The sequence below is a fragment of the Typopeltis vanoorti genome, chromosome 1 (assembly GCF_054136105.1).
Source record: "Typopeltis vanoorti isolate ZY-2024b chromosome 1, IOZ_Tvanoo_1.0, whole genome shotgun sequence".
Taxonomy (NCBI): Eukaryota; Metazoa; Arthropoda; class Arachnida; order Uropygi; family Thelyphonidae; genus Typopeltis; species Typopeltis vanoorti.
Genome location: NC_143549.1, coordinates 73,201,290 through 73,220,187, shown reverse-complemented (window position 1 = coordinate 73,220,187; position 18,898 = coordinate 73,201,290). Strand labels below are relative to the sequence as shown.

The 18,898-nt window shown below is 35.8% G+C and overlaps 1 protein-coding gene across 1 annotated transcript in view; it reads left to right on the top strand.

Moving 5' to 3' along the window:
* The window catches only part of Cont (Contactin), a 458,021-nt gene that overhangs the window by 118,610 nt on the left and 320,513 nt on the right, over positions 1 to 18,898 (top strand). The window contains exon 6 of the mRNA XM_090391248.1: positions 14,046 to 14,212. Within this exon, the coding sequence (XP_090247374.1) occupies positions 14,046 to 14,212 (167 nt within the window). The remainder of the gene's footprint in view (positions 1 to 14,045; positions 14,213 to 18,898) is intronic.

Here is an 18,898-nt window from a genome sequence, read left to right as displayed (position 1 = left end):
TAATTATTGTTTAATAGTATCAGCAGTAACTGACACATCATTTTGGTACTGGCTAGATTAATTTAATAAGTTAAATTCCTTCATAATTACTTAAGATGCTATCTCCTGGTTGAAAATAAAACTTTTTTGTTTAATGAATTTGTTTGCAACTCTCCCCTTCCCCTGAATAACTTGACAGTGAATGAGCTGTTTTAAAATGCAAAAAGAAAAAAAAAAAAATTATGCAAAGAAAATAATAGGTACATGTGGAACAGGAAGCATATGTGAAATCGAGTAGACCTGATGATATATCGTCACTTATTTTGAAGGAATGTGCCAGAGAATTGACGTCTGCATTGATATGCTTGTTTAGCACTAGGTTAGGTTCCAAAGGAATGGAAGGAAGGCAAAATTTAATAAAATAATAAACAAAACGACATAATTTTACAATATTTTCGTTAAAGATTTTCCAAATTTTTTTTGTCTGAAATTATAAGAAAAAAATGTGCTTAGTGAGATGTAAAAATATAAAAGAATAAATTACTGTTAGAATGCACCTGCATTTAGGCTTGATTGTAAAAGCTTAATAGGAGTTAAGCCGGATTAGCACTGAATACCACCAAAATCGTAAGGTCTAGTGACCAGCAATGACGTCAATTCTTTCATTGCTTCTGGCTAATCCTGGAATACTCTTACTTAAGAAAAAAGGACTGAAAATGGAATAAAAGGCAATGCAGCACTTGGTTCTGGGATTTTTGGTCCTTAGTCTCTTGCTTGGCTCTTCACCTATGACTTCTACGGGGGTTCCTCCACCGAATCCAGGAGGATCGTTCTTCCTACCACCGATGTCAGATGTTTCTCTGCAGTGCTCTCTCTCTCTCTAGGCTCTGGATAGCTACGGCAAAACCTCAGCACGTCCGATGAAGGAAAACTCTTGAGGATTAACCGGACGGAAGACTCTCCAGCCTCTATGTGTGTTACGGAATATAAATCGGACTTTCCTCTCAAGATTGTTAGCAAGTAAGCCATTATTTTGTTGTAGTATGTTATATGAATGTAACTTGAAATCGTAAATGATTGAGAGAAGTTACTTGTTAACTAATTTATAAGTTGCTTGTGATAGTATCTGAAAGTGTATCAATTAAGTATTGAATGTGTTGGAAGAAAGTTAATGTGATCCTTCTCGGAATATTTATGCATACTTGCAGGCCAAGTGTTGTCATAGAAAACTCTGTTATTTCAAAGTAAAATAAGTTTTCTGATAGCGAACGCAATATAGTTTCTGTTGCTTAGATAGGAAGTTGTCTTTGTGTGTTAAAGTGCTAGAATATTTTTATTACTTAATCTAAAGTAATAAAAGAATTACTTTAGATTAAGTAATTCTTTTATTGAGTTTTATGTGCTTTGTATCATATCCTTTAGTCTGATAATAAACATGTTTTTGTTTTGTAATTACCTTCTCATTCCTTAGCCAATGCACTATCCTGAAAATATTAACAAACCTGTGGGAAAAGAATAAAGTTACGAGCCACGATTTACATGATAAGAAAATGTATAGAAGTATTAAATTATTTTTGTTATCTTCTAGCCCTGACTTTCAAACATAAAAAGGGCAGTTAAGTGACACAGTCGTTACAAATAAATAAATTTCTTAATTGATATTGTGCAATTACTCAGGGACTATTATTTTAGATCGACTTACTACATGGGGTCTAACTAACCGCGAAAAAAAAAGGGGGGGGGGACAAAAATAAATTTAAATAAGGAAGTAGATAGATATCAGAAAAATAAAGTAAAGAATAAAGAAAATTAAATAAATTACAAAGGTGCAGCAGACAAAGATATAATAAGAATAAAGATTTAATAAAATAATAAACAAAACGACATAATTTTACAATATTTTCGTTAAAGATTTTCCAAATTTTTTTGTCTGAAATTATAAGAAAAAAATGTGCTTAGTGAGATGTAAAAATATAAAAGAATAAATTACTGTTAGAATGCACCTGCATTTAGGCTTGATTGTAAAAGCTTAATAGGAGTTAAGCCGGATTAGCACTGAATACCACCAAAATCGTAAGGTCTGGCGGCCAGCGATGATGTCAATTCTTTTATTGCTTCTGGCTAATCCTGGAATAAAAGGCAATGCAGCACAATTAATGGCAGGATTTAATAAATAAATAAAACTAAACCTTCTACGAAATGTCTTCCCGTATCTCATACCAACAAAATCATCGATGACGTCAATTCTTTTCGTTGCTTCTGGCTAATCCTGGAATACTCTTAAGAACAAAGGACTGAAAATGGAATAAAAGGCTTGGTTCTGGGCTTTTTGGTCCTTGGTCTCTTGCTTGGCTCTTCACCTATAACTTCTGCGGGGGTTCCTTCCTGAATCCAGGAGGATCGTTCTTCCCACTGCCGATGCCAGATGGTTCTCCGCTGCCAACGCTCTCTCTCTCTCTCTAGGCTCGGGGTAGCTACGGCAGAACCCTAGCTCGTCCGATGAAGGAAAACTTGAGGAATTGACCGGAAGGCAGACTCTCCAGCCTCTGTGTGTGTGTTACGGAATATAAATCGGACTTTGCTCTCGAGATTGTTAGCAAGTAAGCCATTATTATGTTGTAGTATGTTATATGAATGTAACTCGAAATCGTAAATGATTGAGAGAAGTTACTTGTTAACTGGCAGTTAAATTGAAGTTGAATTAAAGGAAGAATATGTATTGCTAAGTATGTCTAATTCATAAGTTGCTTGTGATAGTATCTGAAAGTGTATCAATTAAGTATTGAATGTGTTGGAAGAAAGTTAATGTGATCCTTCTTGGAATATTACTTGCAGGCCAAGTGGTGTCATAGAAGACTGTTATTTCAATGTAAAATAAGTTTTCTGATAGTGAACGCACTATAGTTTCTGTTGCTTAGATAGGAAGTTGTCTTTGTGTGTTATAGATTAAGTAATTCTTTTATTGAGTTTTATGTGCTTTGTATCATATCCTTTAGTTTGATAATAAACATGTTTTTGTTTTGTAATTATCTAGTTCTCATTCCTTAGCCAATGCACTATCCCGAAATCATTAACGAATCTGCAGACTGTTACTTAGATAGACTTACTACTCGAGGTCTAACTAAAAGGGGGGGCAAGAATAATTTAAGTAAGTAAGATAGATAAGATAGACAGACAGATAAAAGATAGATCAAAAGGAAAAACAAATAGAGTAAATAATTTTCAATTGAGCAGCTGACAAAGATTTAATAAGATTTCAAACAAACGATAAAAAAATTTATACCATAAATTTTTGGTAAAAATACCATAAATCAACACCATAAAGTATTTCTCTGGATTTTCACATAGCGAGTATCTTCTGTACACTGATCTTTGCATCCTTAGCTGTTTACCCATAATTCCAAACAGTCGCAATCATTTTATTTATTATTAATTTATTTTAGTTTATTATTTTTAATTTTCGTAGTATTATTATTCTTTATTTTGTTTTTGATTTCAATTTCATTTATATATAAAACTTAGGATTTGGTTATTTATTGCATGTCACTTTATTTAAATTTCCTTCTTCTTTTCTGTTTATTATTATTATTACGTGACACCTCCAAGGACTCATCAACTGCGCGCACTCTACAACTCTCCACCACCAACTACACAGAACTGCTACTACCATCATGATCATCATCATCTACATCTCTTGCATGATAAATTGAACTATATCTTATTTGTTGAGTGGGTTTTCACTAAAGAAATTACACTTTGCTGTGCTAGTTTGTTAATTAAAATAATGAGGACATCAAGAATAACTGGAGAAAACAAATCAGTATTATATGAATATAATGAATAATGTAATCACTATGCAAGCCTGGTTGTCCTAGTAATTAGTGTATCCACTCTGCAGTTTTGATTCTCATCTTCTTCATGGATGTTTGCGATTGTCTTTCAAATTCACATATTCATTTATACAAATATGTATATATACTCTCCCAAAACGGACTGGATCACCATGGGTGAAGTAGACCCTGAATCAATTTGTTAGTTAAACCTTTGCTGTGTTCCTTTCCTCAATCCCAGCCTCAAAAAATCCTTATTGTCCTTTTCCAATGTGTTTTATATATGCTTTCCTAAATAATATAGCAGGTTATGTTACTTCATTGTATAGGATACTAAGTAACATTAATATATAGTAGCCAAACAAAAAGTCAAGCACTCTCCAACATATGCAAATTCTGACTTTTATAATTCAATTGAAAACTGCTGAATTATAAAAATTTATTTAACCCACCTACATTATTCACAAGCCAAACATTCCATGTATTGCATGACTGCACTTTCCAGTCTTGCTTTCAATACAGATATGCTATATTTTTAATACTGCATGTTTTTAGGGTTTGTATGCTTATATATTTTTATTGTTTGCTTGAATCCTAATGCCTTATGATGTTTTTAAAAATTCAAAGAGAAATCGATGACAAATTAGCCTGTTATTGAAATATTTATGAAGAGAAGAAACAATTTCCCTGACTGACTTTTGTGTTTGCGTTATGTGTATGCAGTAGTGCATTAACATTTTAAAGGGTATTTCTGTTAGTCGCAATCACAGAATTCACACGCACACATTGGACTTCAGTATGTAATTATTAATGTAAAGTTTAATATAATAAAATATAAGTAGTATGAAAGAATAGAAAAAATTTACAAAATGTTTACTTTGGCTGTTAGACCTTTCTTATGAAATTATCAAGAGATGACTTAACAGTAGCTTGCTTCTTCTCTTCATAAATCTCTTGATAATAGGCTAATGTCTCACGCATTTCTCTTTGAATTTTAAGAATGGTGAGGCATTAAGATCCACATAAATATTAAAAATATTTAATGTGCAAACACTAAAAATATAGCACATCAGTGTTGAAACCAAGAGTGAGGAAAGTGCATGCATGCACTATGTGAGCTGTCTAACTTGCAGGAGACTGTGACATGCAAATAACATAAGTGTATTAAGTAATTTTTTTTTTTTGTAATTCACCATTTTTCTAGCCCTTTCATGTTTGTTTGTGTAAATCTGACTTTACATAAGTCAAGTGGTGCCTGTGTATCTATCTATCTATCTATCAATACAACCTTTCTTCCCCCCCCCCCCCAAAGAAAGGGAGAAGAAATGGATTTTTGTGCTTAAGAGTGTAAATGATGATCATCTGTTACTTTCATGTAAATATGTAATACTGTCTTATCACAACTCTTATTTTCGTTTAAGCTGTAGTATCATGTTATAATAACTGTTATTGATATGTAAAGTGTAATATCATCCTATAACAACTGTTATTCTTATGTAATTTATCTCAACAATCAGTGATCATGTAAACCCCCTCTGCCTGACTTCAGAGAACCAAAACCAGTTAATCCTGTATATAAAATTCTTATCTTTAAATTAAAAAAAAATCTATCTATCCTCTTATATCTTACATCCTATATATCTTCTGTTTAAAAATCAACAACAGGCTCACTTGCACTATGCCATACTCTCCAGGGATCAAGCAAAGATGTCCTCTTTCTGGACAACTATACACACTAGCCATAGAACCTTTCTTAAAAAGAGTACGCAACACCATGATCTCCAAACTAACCAGCATAACAGAACCATATCTAAAAAATAAGCCTATCAGTATATGCCGATGACATCACCATAATAGTTTGTAATGATGAAGAAATGACGGTAACTGATGAAGTACAGTAGACTCTCGACTATCCGGCCTCCGTACTATCCGGAGCCCGGATTTTATCACGGAGAATTATAATAATACAGTAATTCTCCGTGATAAAATGTGAAATATGTACGTGCTGTAATTTACTTTGCCAAGGCGTTGCAAATTGGCGTCTGCTACAATCTTCCTACGTGCCGTGTGCATAACACAAGTTGAGACATGCAAAGTGTGGATTTCCCTGCTTCGTCAGTTGTGTATCAGATGTCCACAAGTGCGGAATATGTTTGCCACTGTTCCTGGTTATGTTAGTAAATTGTTGTTTGATGTGCTTCGTTGTTTTTTTTATTAAAGATTATGAAATGGGTAATAAATGAAAAAAGGTCGTAGTGACTATGAAGGAGAAACTATGCACTATAAAGTGACTAGACTCTGGGGTAACAGCAAAAACTATTGCTTCGGAGGTAGGAGTCAGGAAAAGTACAGTTGGAGACTGGAAGAAAAATTGAGCAGAAATTGAAAAGTGGTGTGCTGCCCAAGCTAGTGGAAGTGGAATGAAAGTAAGAAAAACGATGCTGAAAGGTAAGTATAAAGAAGTTGAGGAAGCTTTATTTGCTTGAAAAGGCTTACCTGTTACTGGGCCGATATTGCAGGAAAAAGCATTGCAATTTAAGCAACAAATACTTGTAGAAGGAGAAGATTCAGAATTTAATGCCAGTGATGGATGGTTAAATCGGTGGAAAAAACGATTCAGTATTCGCCAGATTATCATAAGTGGGGAGGGCTTTATCTGCTGATAAAGTGCCTACACCTTTGTTCAAAGACTATCCTTTTAAGCTTATTGAAAAGGAGGGAATTTCTTGTGAGCAGTTGTACAGCTGCGATGAGACCGATTTAAATTATAAGATGTTCCCTACAAAAACGCTTACATTAAAAAAAAAAAAAAAACGCTGCTGCACCAGGATACAAGAAAAACAAGGAACGTGTCACCATCTTGCAGTAATGCAACTGGCAACCACAAGCTTAGGCGTATGTTAATAGGAAAAAAAACTGAAAAATCAGGAATCAATACCCCTATATTACGCACACATCAAAAGAAAGCATGGATGAATTCAGAAATCTTTAAAACTTGGTTCCAAAATGATTGTAGAAAAACATTTGAAAGACAACAATTTGCCGAGAAAAGCTGTGCTACTTCTTGACAACGCACCTTCGCATCCTGCCAATGATGAACTCTCAGATAGAGACATCAAAGCTTTATTTTTACTATCCAATGTGACTGCTGTTTGTCAGCCGATGGACCAGGCATCCTTGAAATGCTAAAGAAAAAGTATTGTCGGCGTCTTCTCAGTTCATTGATATCAGCGATTGATAATAATGAAGACTGCGTAACCACTCTGAAAAAGATTGACTTGCTAGATGTCATAAGGTGTTGGCCGAAGCATTGGAAGAGATTCGAAACATATCACTTGTAAAGTCTTGGAAAATTCTTTTGGACCATGAAGGTGGACATTTCAACCTCGAACCTGTGTGTGAAACCGAAGTGGAAGATGAAACGATAAACTTATTTTGTTGCTCAAAAATGTACCGAGCTGTGATGATGCCAATGCAGAGGACATTACAGAATGGATGTCAAATGACAAAGTTGATGAAATAACTGACAACGATATTGTGGAAATGGTGACACAGGGGAAAGAAGAGGAGGAGAAGGAAGCATCCTTAAATGACAGGAAAAATCTCCTCCCACATTTGGAAGGGTTCAAGACGATTGAGGCCTTGCTGCAGTATATTAGTGAGCAGGAGGAAGCGACGCCAGCTGATATCATCTGCTTGCGTAAGTGGAGGGACATTGCGTCGCAGAAGAGGGCTAAAAGGGTGAAGCAGTCATCTATCAAGGACTTTTTCAAAAACTAAAAACTGTAAGTTTTAATTTTTTCATCTTAGGCCTACCTTTTCACATTTGTGTGAAAAGGTAGGCCTAGAACTCCGACCTATCTGGCCTGCCCTTCTGCCACATTAGGCCGGATAGTCAAGAGTCTACTGTACACAGATTATATGCACAAGCCTCAGGGGCCAAATTAAACCCTGCAAAAACCACTGGTTTGTGGTAGGGCAGATGGAAGACTAGAACTGATTTGCCGATTGAATGTACCTGCTTAAATGAAGGACAAACATATCATCTATCAAGGACTTTTTCAAAAACTAAAAACTGTAAGTTTTAATTTTTTCATCTTAGGCCTACCTTTTCACATTTGTGTGAAAAGGTAGGCCTAGAACTCCGACCTATCCAGCCTGCCCTTCTGCCACATTAGGCCGGATAGTCAAGAGTCTACTGTACACAGATTATATGCACAAGCCTCAGGAGCCAAATTAAACCCTGCAAAAACCACTGGTTTGTGGTAGGGCAGATGGAAGACTAGAACTGATTTGCCGATTGAATGTACCTGCTTAAATGAAGGACAAACATATTTAGCCATACACCTTGGCAACACCAAAATATATAATACACTGAATTGGACACAACTGCACAACCACTTTAAACAGGTGCTAGGAAAATGAAACAGCATACGTTCAACATCTTCACTTAGAGGAAGAGTCCTAATAATCAACCAGATGGCTGCGAGTGTGCTATGGCATACCCTCAAAGTACTGACACTCTCAGAAGATTTTCTCCATCACATTCAAAAGGCAATCATACATTTCCTCTGGAACAGTACTAGCTGGACAACTTACTCTCCATGTCACTCAATAAAAGAGGTCAAAGCATGATTTCCCTTGAAAACAAGATTACATCATCTTTCTCCTAAAGACACTTCAGTCCAATCATATACTTATGTAGCCACCTTCGATTACATTATGAAATCATCCACCAGAGGACTTACACTGTCCACAATTCTCTGAATGGCCAGTTCTGCACCATCACCTTCTAAATTACTTTTTTTTTTTCTTTTTTTTACAGAGATGCTCTACAGTGGTGGTAAAATACAGAACTTCATCACGCACTAACAGTATCAACAGTAACCTGTACTTACAGAACCACTGTTTTTGAACAGACACATAACTCTCTCAACCGACCAACAATTTCTTTTCCCTACATTTAACAGGACAGGAATAAGAATCATAGAGGATCTCCTGACCCTGACCCTAAAGTGGAAAACATTCACATGCCTCCACTAAAAAACCCAAAAACCAAAAAAAAAAAGAAAAAAAAAAGCAATATCAACCAATGCAAGCTGCTATTATAAAAGCCTTTCCAAATATCACTATTCCTCAGGGAATCTGAATTCCTTCTAGAAACTGTGTGGAGCCCACCTTTCACCTAGCATCATTTGAAGCCTCACTTCCAATTCTTCCTTCCAACTACAAGAAAATATACCACTCCCTCATGTCAGTACCTCCAACTTCACCCTTTACATATTCATCCATATCCTTCTCATCTACAAACTTGTACATGCTGCCCAGTTTTCAATGGGATCTCCTATAAAAATCAAAGTGCTCCAAACCAGATTCCAACATACAGTGGAGGCTATGGCACAACATCTTGTAACTTCCTCTTTATCTGCACCAAGACCATCATCTACAGCTTCTACCTCAAGCACACAAGAAATAACCAGCATCCATCAATCACCAAATTGGAACAAACCCTCATATGGAACTTATGTAAGAAACTATAAAGCATGCTTTTACTGGAATATGATTACCACAAAGAAACAAAAACTGTATCCAAATTCATTGAGGAGTGAAACAACTGGTACCCTGTTCTGGATTGCCGATGATGAAATGCTCCAACTGAAAGATAGCTAAGAGTGATACTGAACTATAATATTGACTCATTTTCCAAAAAGACAAATTTTCTCTACCACGTTCTAACATAAAAATATGAACAAATTCACATAGGGAGAAGATGCAAGAAATAAAAATTAAGTCTAGTCTCGTTGACGATGTTATAGTTGATACCAATATCTTCCCACTGGTTCTGGACACAAGAGGATATGAAATAGGAAGTGATCACTATTTAGTTTCAAGCAGTCTAAAATTGAATTTCATATTGAAAAGAAGAGTGTGTAAGAAAGTTTTTTTTAAAAAATTATAGTTGAGCAGCTTTCGGAGGTGAACTTGAAGACTCAAATATGCAAACACCATTGAAAAAAAAAAAAATGAAAGCGTTTGAAAACAAGAACCAAAACCTTGGTGATTCAGTGGCAAACCCTGAAGAAAACATTTTTGATTCAACCAGAGAGTCATGTGGACGGTAAAGGATAGAAAAATCAGAACTACATGGTGGACGGTTAAGCAACAGTGAAGAAAAAGAAGAAAGCATATTGAAAGTTCCTGGCAAGTAAGTCAGCTTGTGCTCTTAGAGAATACAGAGAAACATGTAAGAAAGCAAAGCACTGGGTAAAACAAGCTGAACAAAAGTCATGGTAACTTGGATAAGAACATAGAAAATATATATCAGGAAGATGGGAAAATATTGTGATGGCTATCGAAAAGCTTAGAAATGGAGGAAAAAATATTGTAAAAGGAATCAGAGATGAGAAAGGTGAAATGAAAACTGGAGATAAACATATTCTTGATGTATTTAGTAATTACTTTGAAAGATTGCTAAATGAAACATGCAGTGAAAGCATAGTGGTAGAAAACACTCAACAGGAATGCCATCTGGAATATATATCTGTACTTGAAGTAGAAGTCATCAAAAACCTGAAATGGGGAAAGGCACCTAGAGTAGATGAAATTCGCCAGAAATGCTCCAATATGGAGGTATAAAATGTGTATAGTGGCTGCATTGCATAATTCAGAAGCCGGGTCAAAGGATCAAATTCCAGATGATTGGAACAGAGCTCTCATCATAGAGTACCCATCTATAAAAAAGCAAAATAAAAGTGAATTTGAGAATTACAGAGGTATTTCCCTATTGAGTGTTTCTGATAAGAATTATGCAAATATACTTGAGAAATGGCCAAGAAAAATTGTAGAAGGGAAGCTTGCTGAAGAGCAAGCTGGATTTAGATCAAATAGAGGTTTTCAGAATCAGATTTTCACTTTAGGACAAATAGTTGAGAAATCTTGGGTATATAACAATGATTTTTATTTAAGTTTTGTTGATCTGGTAAAGGCATATTACAAGGTGTCAAGAGGAAAGCTCTTCATAACGCTACAGTTATATAATGTAAACAAGAACTCTTTGTGAAGAAGAGGCTATGAGATATAAGGAGACAGGTGAAGAGTAGATGCATGAAGAATATAAGACAGGCCAGGGGAGGGACTAGTATGTTAAAGAAGGTAAAACTGGAATATGAGAAGAGATTGGCCCTAAGATCCAAAGAATATCTAGGGAATTTTTTAGCTATGTGGCCAGTAAGAGGAGAAATGATTATGGAAGAATGATATTGTCGGATAAAAATGGGAATAGAGTGACTGTGACTGATCCAGAGGACATGGTGGAATTGTTCAACGAACACTTTATTTGAGTATTTCATCCTGGAGGAGTAAATTTTAATACTAGAGGGATAGGGTAGGTTTGAGGTTTAGAGGTGCAGGAGGAGAATGTATTCCAAATACTGAGTACTCTGGATGTCAGTAAAGCCATGGGACTGGATGGTATTTCACCATGAGGTTTGAGAGAATATGCTGAAGAACTGACAGCTCCTTTGATGACTTTTCAATGAAAGTCTGGCTACGGGAAAGGTGCCCAGGCAATGAAAGGAAGGCAAGATAGTGCCATTGCATAAGGGTGGCAGCAGACTGGAAGTGTCTAATTATAGGCCAGTTTGTGTGTCATCAGTAGTTGTTAAGATCTTGGAGAAATTAGTGAGGGACCGTATACAGCATTGGGCAGATGAGGGTAATGTTATCTGTGAGAGTCAACATGGATTTGTTAAGGAGCACTCTTGTTTTAGTAAATATGCTAGCCATTTATAATAAAGTTACAAGAACAGTAGATGAGGGAAAGGCATATACTGCCATTTTCTTTTATTTACCAAAGTCATTTGACAGGTGCCACATGATAAACTGATATTTAAGTTGCAACACATGAGTTTGGATTTTGGGTTGGTCAAGGATTCAGGATTGGCTGTCTGATAGGTATCAGAGAGTTGTGTATGGTGGAGTAGTTTCAAGGAGGCAGAGGGTTACAAGTGGGGTCCCAAAGGGCTCAGTACTGGGACCTGTATTGTTTAACCTTTATATCAATGACATTGTCAGTGGATTGGAGGGAGATATTCAGTTGTTTCCAGATGATGTGAAGCTGGGAAGGGTTATTAGTAATAGTGCAGATGTGGTGGCCCTCCAAGGGGATTTGAATAAACTAGACATATGGGCAAATGATTAGGGGGTGTTGGTTTAATGCAGCAAAATGTAAGGTCTTGAGGTTTGGCACACATCGATGGGACGCTGCATACTCTATTGGAGGAGCTATACTGGAGGAAATATGGGAGATAAGAGATCTGGGGTTGATGATTGATAGAAACCTGAAATTCAGGGGACATATTGCAAAGGTGGTGAAGATAACACAGAGGATTGCTGCAATAATGAGAAGGACGCTGACCTGCAAAGATGAAAGAGTTATCATTCCATTGTATGAGACCCAGGATTTGAAGGGGATAATTAACTGTGGAAAGGGTACAAAGGCAGATAACAAAGATGCTTTCAGGACTGTACAATAATTAGTTATGAGGATCAGCTGAGGGAATGTGGACTGCAGAATTTGGTGGATAGAAGAAGGAGAGGTGATATTATCGAGACTTTTAAACTGTTGATTGGTGGTTACAGGGTTAACACTGAGGAGTTCTTTTGCTTGGTTGAACAGCAGGAAGGAGCCAAGGGCCATCCCTAGAGGTTACGAAAGGAAACTGTGAGCAAGAAGGTGAGGAGTGGTTTCTTTGCATGGAGGGTAGTTGAACCATGGAATGCATTGCCTGATAGAGTGGTGAGAGTTCTCTTTTTTGAGGACGGTCCTTGGAGACTTTGTGTTTCCTAGGAGGGACCTCCCACGATGAGTCTCTTGACTTCACGGAGGCCTGAATAATAATAATAATAATAATAATAATATTAATAATAAATGGGACATTATATTGGCAACACATAGTCTCTATTTAAACTATAAGTCAGCAGATAGAATTGATGGGAGGTACAGGAAAATGGTTTGATGTAAGATCAGGTGTGCATTATCTTCACTTTATTCATTGTTTGTTATTATTATGTGACACCTCCAGGGAGTCCAAGGACTTACCTTGGGATGGCACTCTACTCTGCTTCACTAAATACATCTCACCCTATCCACTACTGCTACGACACTACTACCATCAACGCCATCTACCACACATCCTCATTATCAACATTATTTTTTGTCTGTAAATTGTGTGTGTTCTGAAGGCCGATTTATCTGTTTGTTGGATGAAAAACCTGAGTTTCTGCGAGAAAAAAACCTTCCTACCTCCTTATGAGATTGGCTAACTCACCTTCAACTGAAAATGCCCATATAAGGATTCCACCTTGTCACGACGAGAATCGAACCCAGCTCTTTTCACATCGAAGGGTGCATTGTTCTGCTGTTCTTCCAATTGCACTATTGAAGCTTACGAAAGAATCTGCTGTGCCTACCAGCACTCGAACTTAGGACCTTCCGCGTGTTAGGTAGACATATTAAACTACTACATTATGCTACAATCACTTACAATCTATATAGATTACATTATAAAGGAAAGTGGTATTAAATCAAAATTGGCAGTTAAAAATGAGGATAATTAGGGAAGAACTTGCTATTGTTAGCATTCGGGAATGTGTTAGTAGAGCTAATCTCAGGTGCTATGGTCGCTTAAACAAAATTGGAGGGGAAAGATTAGCAAAACAAGTGTTCTTTGGCAGGTTGGAAGGAAAAAGTAGAGTAATCAATGTATAGCTGGATTGATACAGTAAAAAGTGCCTTAAAAGGCAGAAATATAAGATCTGATAATATTGGAGTCTTGACAGATAACAGATTAATTTGTAGGAAAATTGTTGATTGAAAGTAAGTAATGGTATATCTTTTTCGTGTGGTACTATCATAATTATTCTGTACACCACCTTGAGGGTACATATCAAGAATTTGATGGTGATGAGAGTGATTGTACTGGGACCAATTTATTATCTCTATTGTTAATCATCCTGACGGTATTTTAGTGATGAATGAAAAACTATAAAGTTTAATTAGTCTGAACTTAGATAAGAATTTTTTTAAAAGAAATTTGGAAATATTAGAGTTCAAAGTTTAATAGTATTTTGAAAAAAAAAAAAATTTTTTTTCCTAAGAGGGAAACATACTTTTAGTGTAGACACCATTTGTGATCTTTCTGTTTATGTTAATTGTAAATTATGTTTATTTCTTAGATTATGGAATAAATGTCTTGGATAAAGAAAAATCTCCTAGGGGACCATATTTTATTGATGAGCCTTCTGTAGTAGTATTTGATTTGAGCGGTCGTAGTCAAACCAATGATATCTCTCTTCGCTGTGTAGCAGGTGGCTATCCACATCCGGTATATAAGTGGTATAAGGTAGGAATAATTATATTCCAATAAAGTTGTATTGCAATGTTTCTTTTTGTCTAAAATATTTGATTTTTAAAAGTTCACTTCATGTTTATTGATCAAAAATATGAAAATCAGATAATTGACTTTATATGTGAAATATCCAAAATAAATTTGATACAGTAGCTGTGTCCAAAGCCAGTTTTTATTACAGTTGACTCATACTATAAAACTATGCTGCAAAGTTCTTCACCAGATCATATCAATATTTCATTAGTTTCTTAATATGTATCCTTAACAAGTGTACAGGCCAATATGGCAGCTACATGATTTCAAGTTTACATCATTATTAATCTCCTGTCAACACTTTTACTGCAAATTAGTCTATCACTTGTTTGTTCTATCAAACACTTCTAAGGCACTGCTGATTGAAACAAATCACCTAGTTCTTGGTTTGCCTTTGTATCTTTTTCCTGCCAGCTTGGCATAAAACACTTTTGCTACCCTTTATTCTCCCATTCTGTATAAATGACTATACCATCTTAGACTTGCCCTGCTCACATGTTTTGAATGCTAACAATGTCAAGTTCTTTCCTAATGCCATCATCAGCAAGTTCCTGATGGGTACCCTCAAGGTGTATACAGGCTATCATAGCACTACATGAAAAACTTACATTGTTACTAACTTCCTATCTATAGTTTTCACCAAATCAATCTGTTACCTGTCAAGACTCCAACATTATCAGACCTTATATTACTGTCTTCTAAGTCACTTTTTACTGTATCAGTCCACCTTCCTCTAGGTCTTTTCCCTCCTAACTTGGCAGAGAACACTTGTTTTGTTAATGCTTCCTCTCTCCCATTCTGTTTAAGTAACCATACCACCTGCAATTAGCTTGTTAACACATTCCTGGATGCTAACAATGTTAAGTTCTTTCCTAATATTCTCATTTTTAATATGATATTGCCATTGATGCCATCTGTTCATGCCCCCTGATCTTTCTCAAGAATCTCATATGTGTGGTCTCTAGTCTTTGGTCAAGTGTTCTATTTCTAACCCAGCTCTCAAGTCCATAAGTTAAAATTGGTTTGAGCACTGTCTTCTTGTATACAGCTAATTTAGTGTTTTGACTAATTTCTCTCTTATTCCATATAAATTTATTCAGTTGATTTCCTACCATACCTGCTTTGTTGATTCTGTTGTCTATTTCCATATTTAATATACCATCTTCATTAAAAATCATGCCTAAGTAGCTGAAATGTTTTACTTGTTCTATAGGTTCTCCATTCACAATGCAGTTGATATTTTCAGTGCTTCTGCCTATTTTCATTGTTTTTGACTTGTTATTGCTGACCTCATACCATATCTATTGCAACAGTTATTCAATTTAGTCGGGGAATCTTGCAGACTTGTAGCAGATTTATTTAGAAGTATAACGTCTACATAAAGTAAAGAGCTGAGATTAACATCTCTAATTTTGATATCAGGTTTAATACCACTTTCCTTCATAATGTGATCCATATAGATAACGAATAACAGATGGAATAAAGTACATCCTTGTCTGGATGTAAAATCTTGCCAGATTTAACATTAAACCATCTTCCTGTACTTCCTTCATTTCTAACTGTTGACTTACAACTCAAATAAAGACTTTTTTGTCTTATGGTGCCATCTTCTGTTGAAGGTCAGCGACCATCTTGGTGAACAAACTGCATTCTTGCATTAATCTGAGCAGTTGTGTACTGCTCTTTCCTGTCCACATCTTGATGTTATGAAACCAAGATATTCTTTTTCTTTCTCTAGCTCCTTTGCCATCAATTCTTCCTACCAAAATAGTTTGTCATCATCATCATCATCATCAAATTCCTGCCATGTACCCTCAAGGGGTGTACAGGATATGACAGTACTACATGAAAAAATTACATCATTACTAACTTCCTATCTACAATTTTCCTCAAAATCAGTCTGTTACTTGTTAAGACTCCAACATTATCAGATCTTATATTTCTATCGTCTAAGGCACTTTGTACCGTATCAATTCACCTATATCTTGGTCTTCCTCTGGGTCGTTTTCCTGCCAACCTGGCAGAGAACACTTGTTTTGCTAATCTTTCCTCTCCCATTCTATTTAAGTGACCATACCACCTGAGATTAGCTCTGCTAACGCATTCCTGGATGTCGCCAATGTCAAGTTCTTTCCTAATATCCTCATTTTTAATATGATATTGCCATTGATGCCATCTGTTCACACCTCTAATCTTTCTCAGGACTCTCATATCTGCAGTCTCTAGTCTTTGGTCAAGTGTTTTACTTCTGACCCAGCTCTCAGATCCATCAGTTAAAACTGGTTTGAACACTGTCTTGTATACAGCTAATTTAGTGTTCCGACTAATTTCTCTCTTATTCCATATGAATTTATTCAATTGACATCCCGCCGTACCAGCTTTGCTGATTCTGTTGTCTATTTCTATATTTAATTTACCATCTTCAGTAAAAATTGTGCCTAAGTAGCTGAAATGTTTTACTTGTTCCACAGGTTCTCCATTCACAACACAGTTGACATTTTCAATGATTCTGCCTATTTTCATTGTCTTTGTCTTTTTATTGCTGACCTTCATACCATATCTATTACAACAGCTATTCAATTTAGTCAGAGAATCTTGCAGACTTTTAGTGGATTTATTTAGAAGTATAACATCATCTGCATAAAGCAAAGAGCTGACATTAACATCTCCAATTTTGATATCAGGTTTAATACCACTTTCCTTCATAATGTGATCCATATAGATAATGAATAACAGAGGGGATAATGTACATCCTTGTCTCACACCAGATTTAACATTAAACCATCTTCCTGTACTTCCTTCAATTCTAACTGCTGACTTGCAAATCAAATTTTTTGTTTTCAGATATTTTGTTTCAATATTTTGTTTTCAGATTTCTGAAATCTGAATCTGAAAACAAAATAGTTTGTAGAAGTTGGTATTTGCTGTTTCTTATGATGTGGCCAAGATACGATGTTTTTTGTTTGTTGATTATTTATATGAGATCTTTGGCTTTGCCAATGGATTTTAATACATCGTCATTGGTAATTTTTTCTGTCCATGATATCTTTAGCATTCTTCTATATAGCCACATCTGAAAGGCTTCAATGTCCATGTTTCAACTCCATAGAGCAGAATGGACTAGAGACATAGCATTTCAGCATCCGAGTTCTATGTTTAGATCTTTATTGCAGAATAATGTTCTCATTTTCATGAAGGACTGCCGCACAACTTCAATCCTTGTCTTTTTATCTATTTCAGGAACAAATTTTTCATTAAGCCAGCAACGAAGATATTTATACCTTGACACTTGATTAATATTTTTCCCATTGAGTGTCAGTTTCATTGATGAGGTTGGATGTTTGCTGATGGCCATGTATTTCACCTTGTTGATGTTTATATTTATTTCCATTCTTTGGCTTTCCATTCAATGGATTTTAAGACATCGTCATTGGTAATTTTTTCTATGTATACTCTGCCAATGAGTTTTTGGAGATTCGGGATGGTATCTGTAATTAGCATGGTGTCATCTGCATATTGTAAGTTGTTAACAATCTTTCCATTTATTGTGATTCCCTCTGGACATTCTTCCAATGCCTTTTTAACAATTACCTCTGAGTATATGTTGAACAAGAGTGGTGAGAGCATGCATTCTTGTCTCACTCCTCTTTTGATGTTAATATCACTGGTGGTAATGTTGTCTAATTGAATTGCTAATTGATTCTAATACAGATTTCTTATTAGTTATTATTATTATTATTATTATTAGACACCTCCAGGGAGTCCAAAGACTCATCGAGGGAGAGTGTGCCAACAGCATCGAACGATTGTCCCCTTCCAACTACTAACCGCGCTCAAACTTACTTAACTGAGCCATTAGTAGCAGAGGCTCTACCAATCGACCAACCTTTGCCGGAAAATTTATTAGTCATATGTCTTTTTCGTCTAGCCTTATTTGTTAAAGGACTTCTATTAAGTTAGTTTATCTGACTTTGTCGAACACTTTTTCGAAATAAAGTATTGCTTGATACAATGACACCATACAACTGAAGCATTTTGAATAGCTTCTCTCTTGGCACCTTGTCATATGCCGTTTCCAGATCTGCAAAAGTTAAATACAGATGTTTGTTATATGCCTGTGATTTCTCAACTATTTATCGTAAAGTGAAAATCTGATCCTGGCAGCCTCTATTTGGCCTGAATCCAGCTTGTTCTTCACCAAGCTTCTCTTCCACGATCTTTCTCAACCGTTTCTCAAGTATACGTGCATAAATCTTACCAGGAACACTCAATAGAGAAATACGTCTGTAATTCTCAATTCAATTTCATTTCCCCTTCATATATATGGGTACTATGAGTGCTCAACTCCAATCATCTGGAATTTGTCCCTCTGTCCAGGTCTTCTGAACTATGCAATGCAATCACTGTAAGACTTTTATACCTCCATACTTGAGTATTTCTGGTCGAATATCATCTACTCTAGCTGAGTCATGGGGTGAGGTATGAATGTTAGCAATAACAAGTCAAAAACAATGAAAATAGGCAGAAGCACTGATAATATCAACTGCATTGTGAAACTTTCCATATTTCAGGCTTTTGCTGGATTTTTCTACTTCAAGTATGAATATGTATTCCTGATTGCATGCCTGTTGTGTCCTTTTTACCACT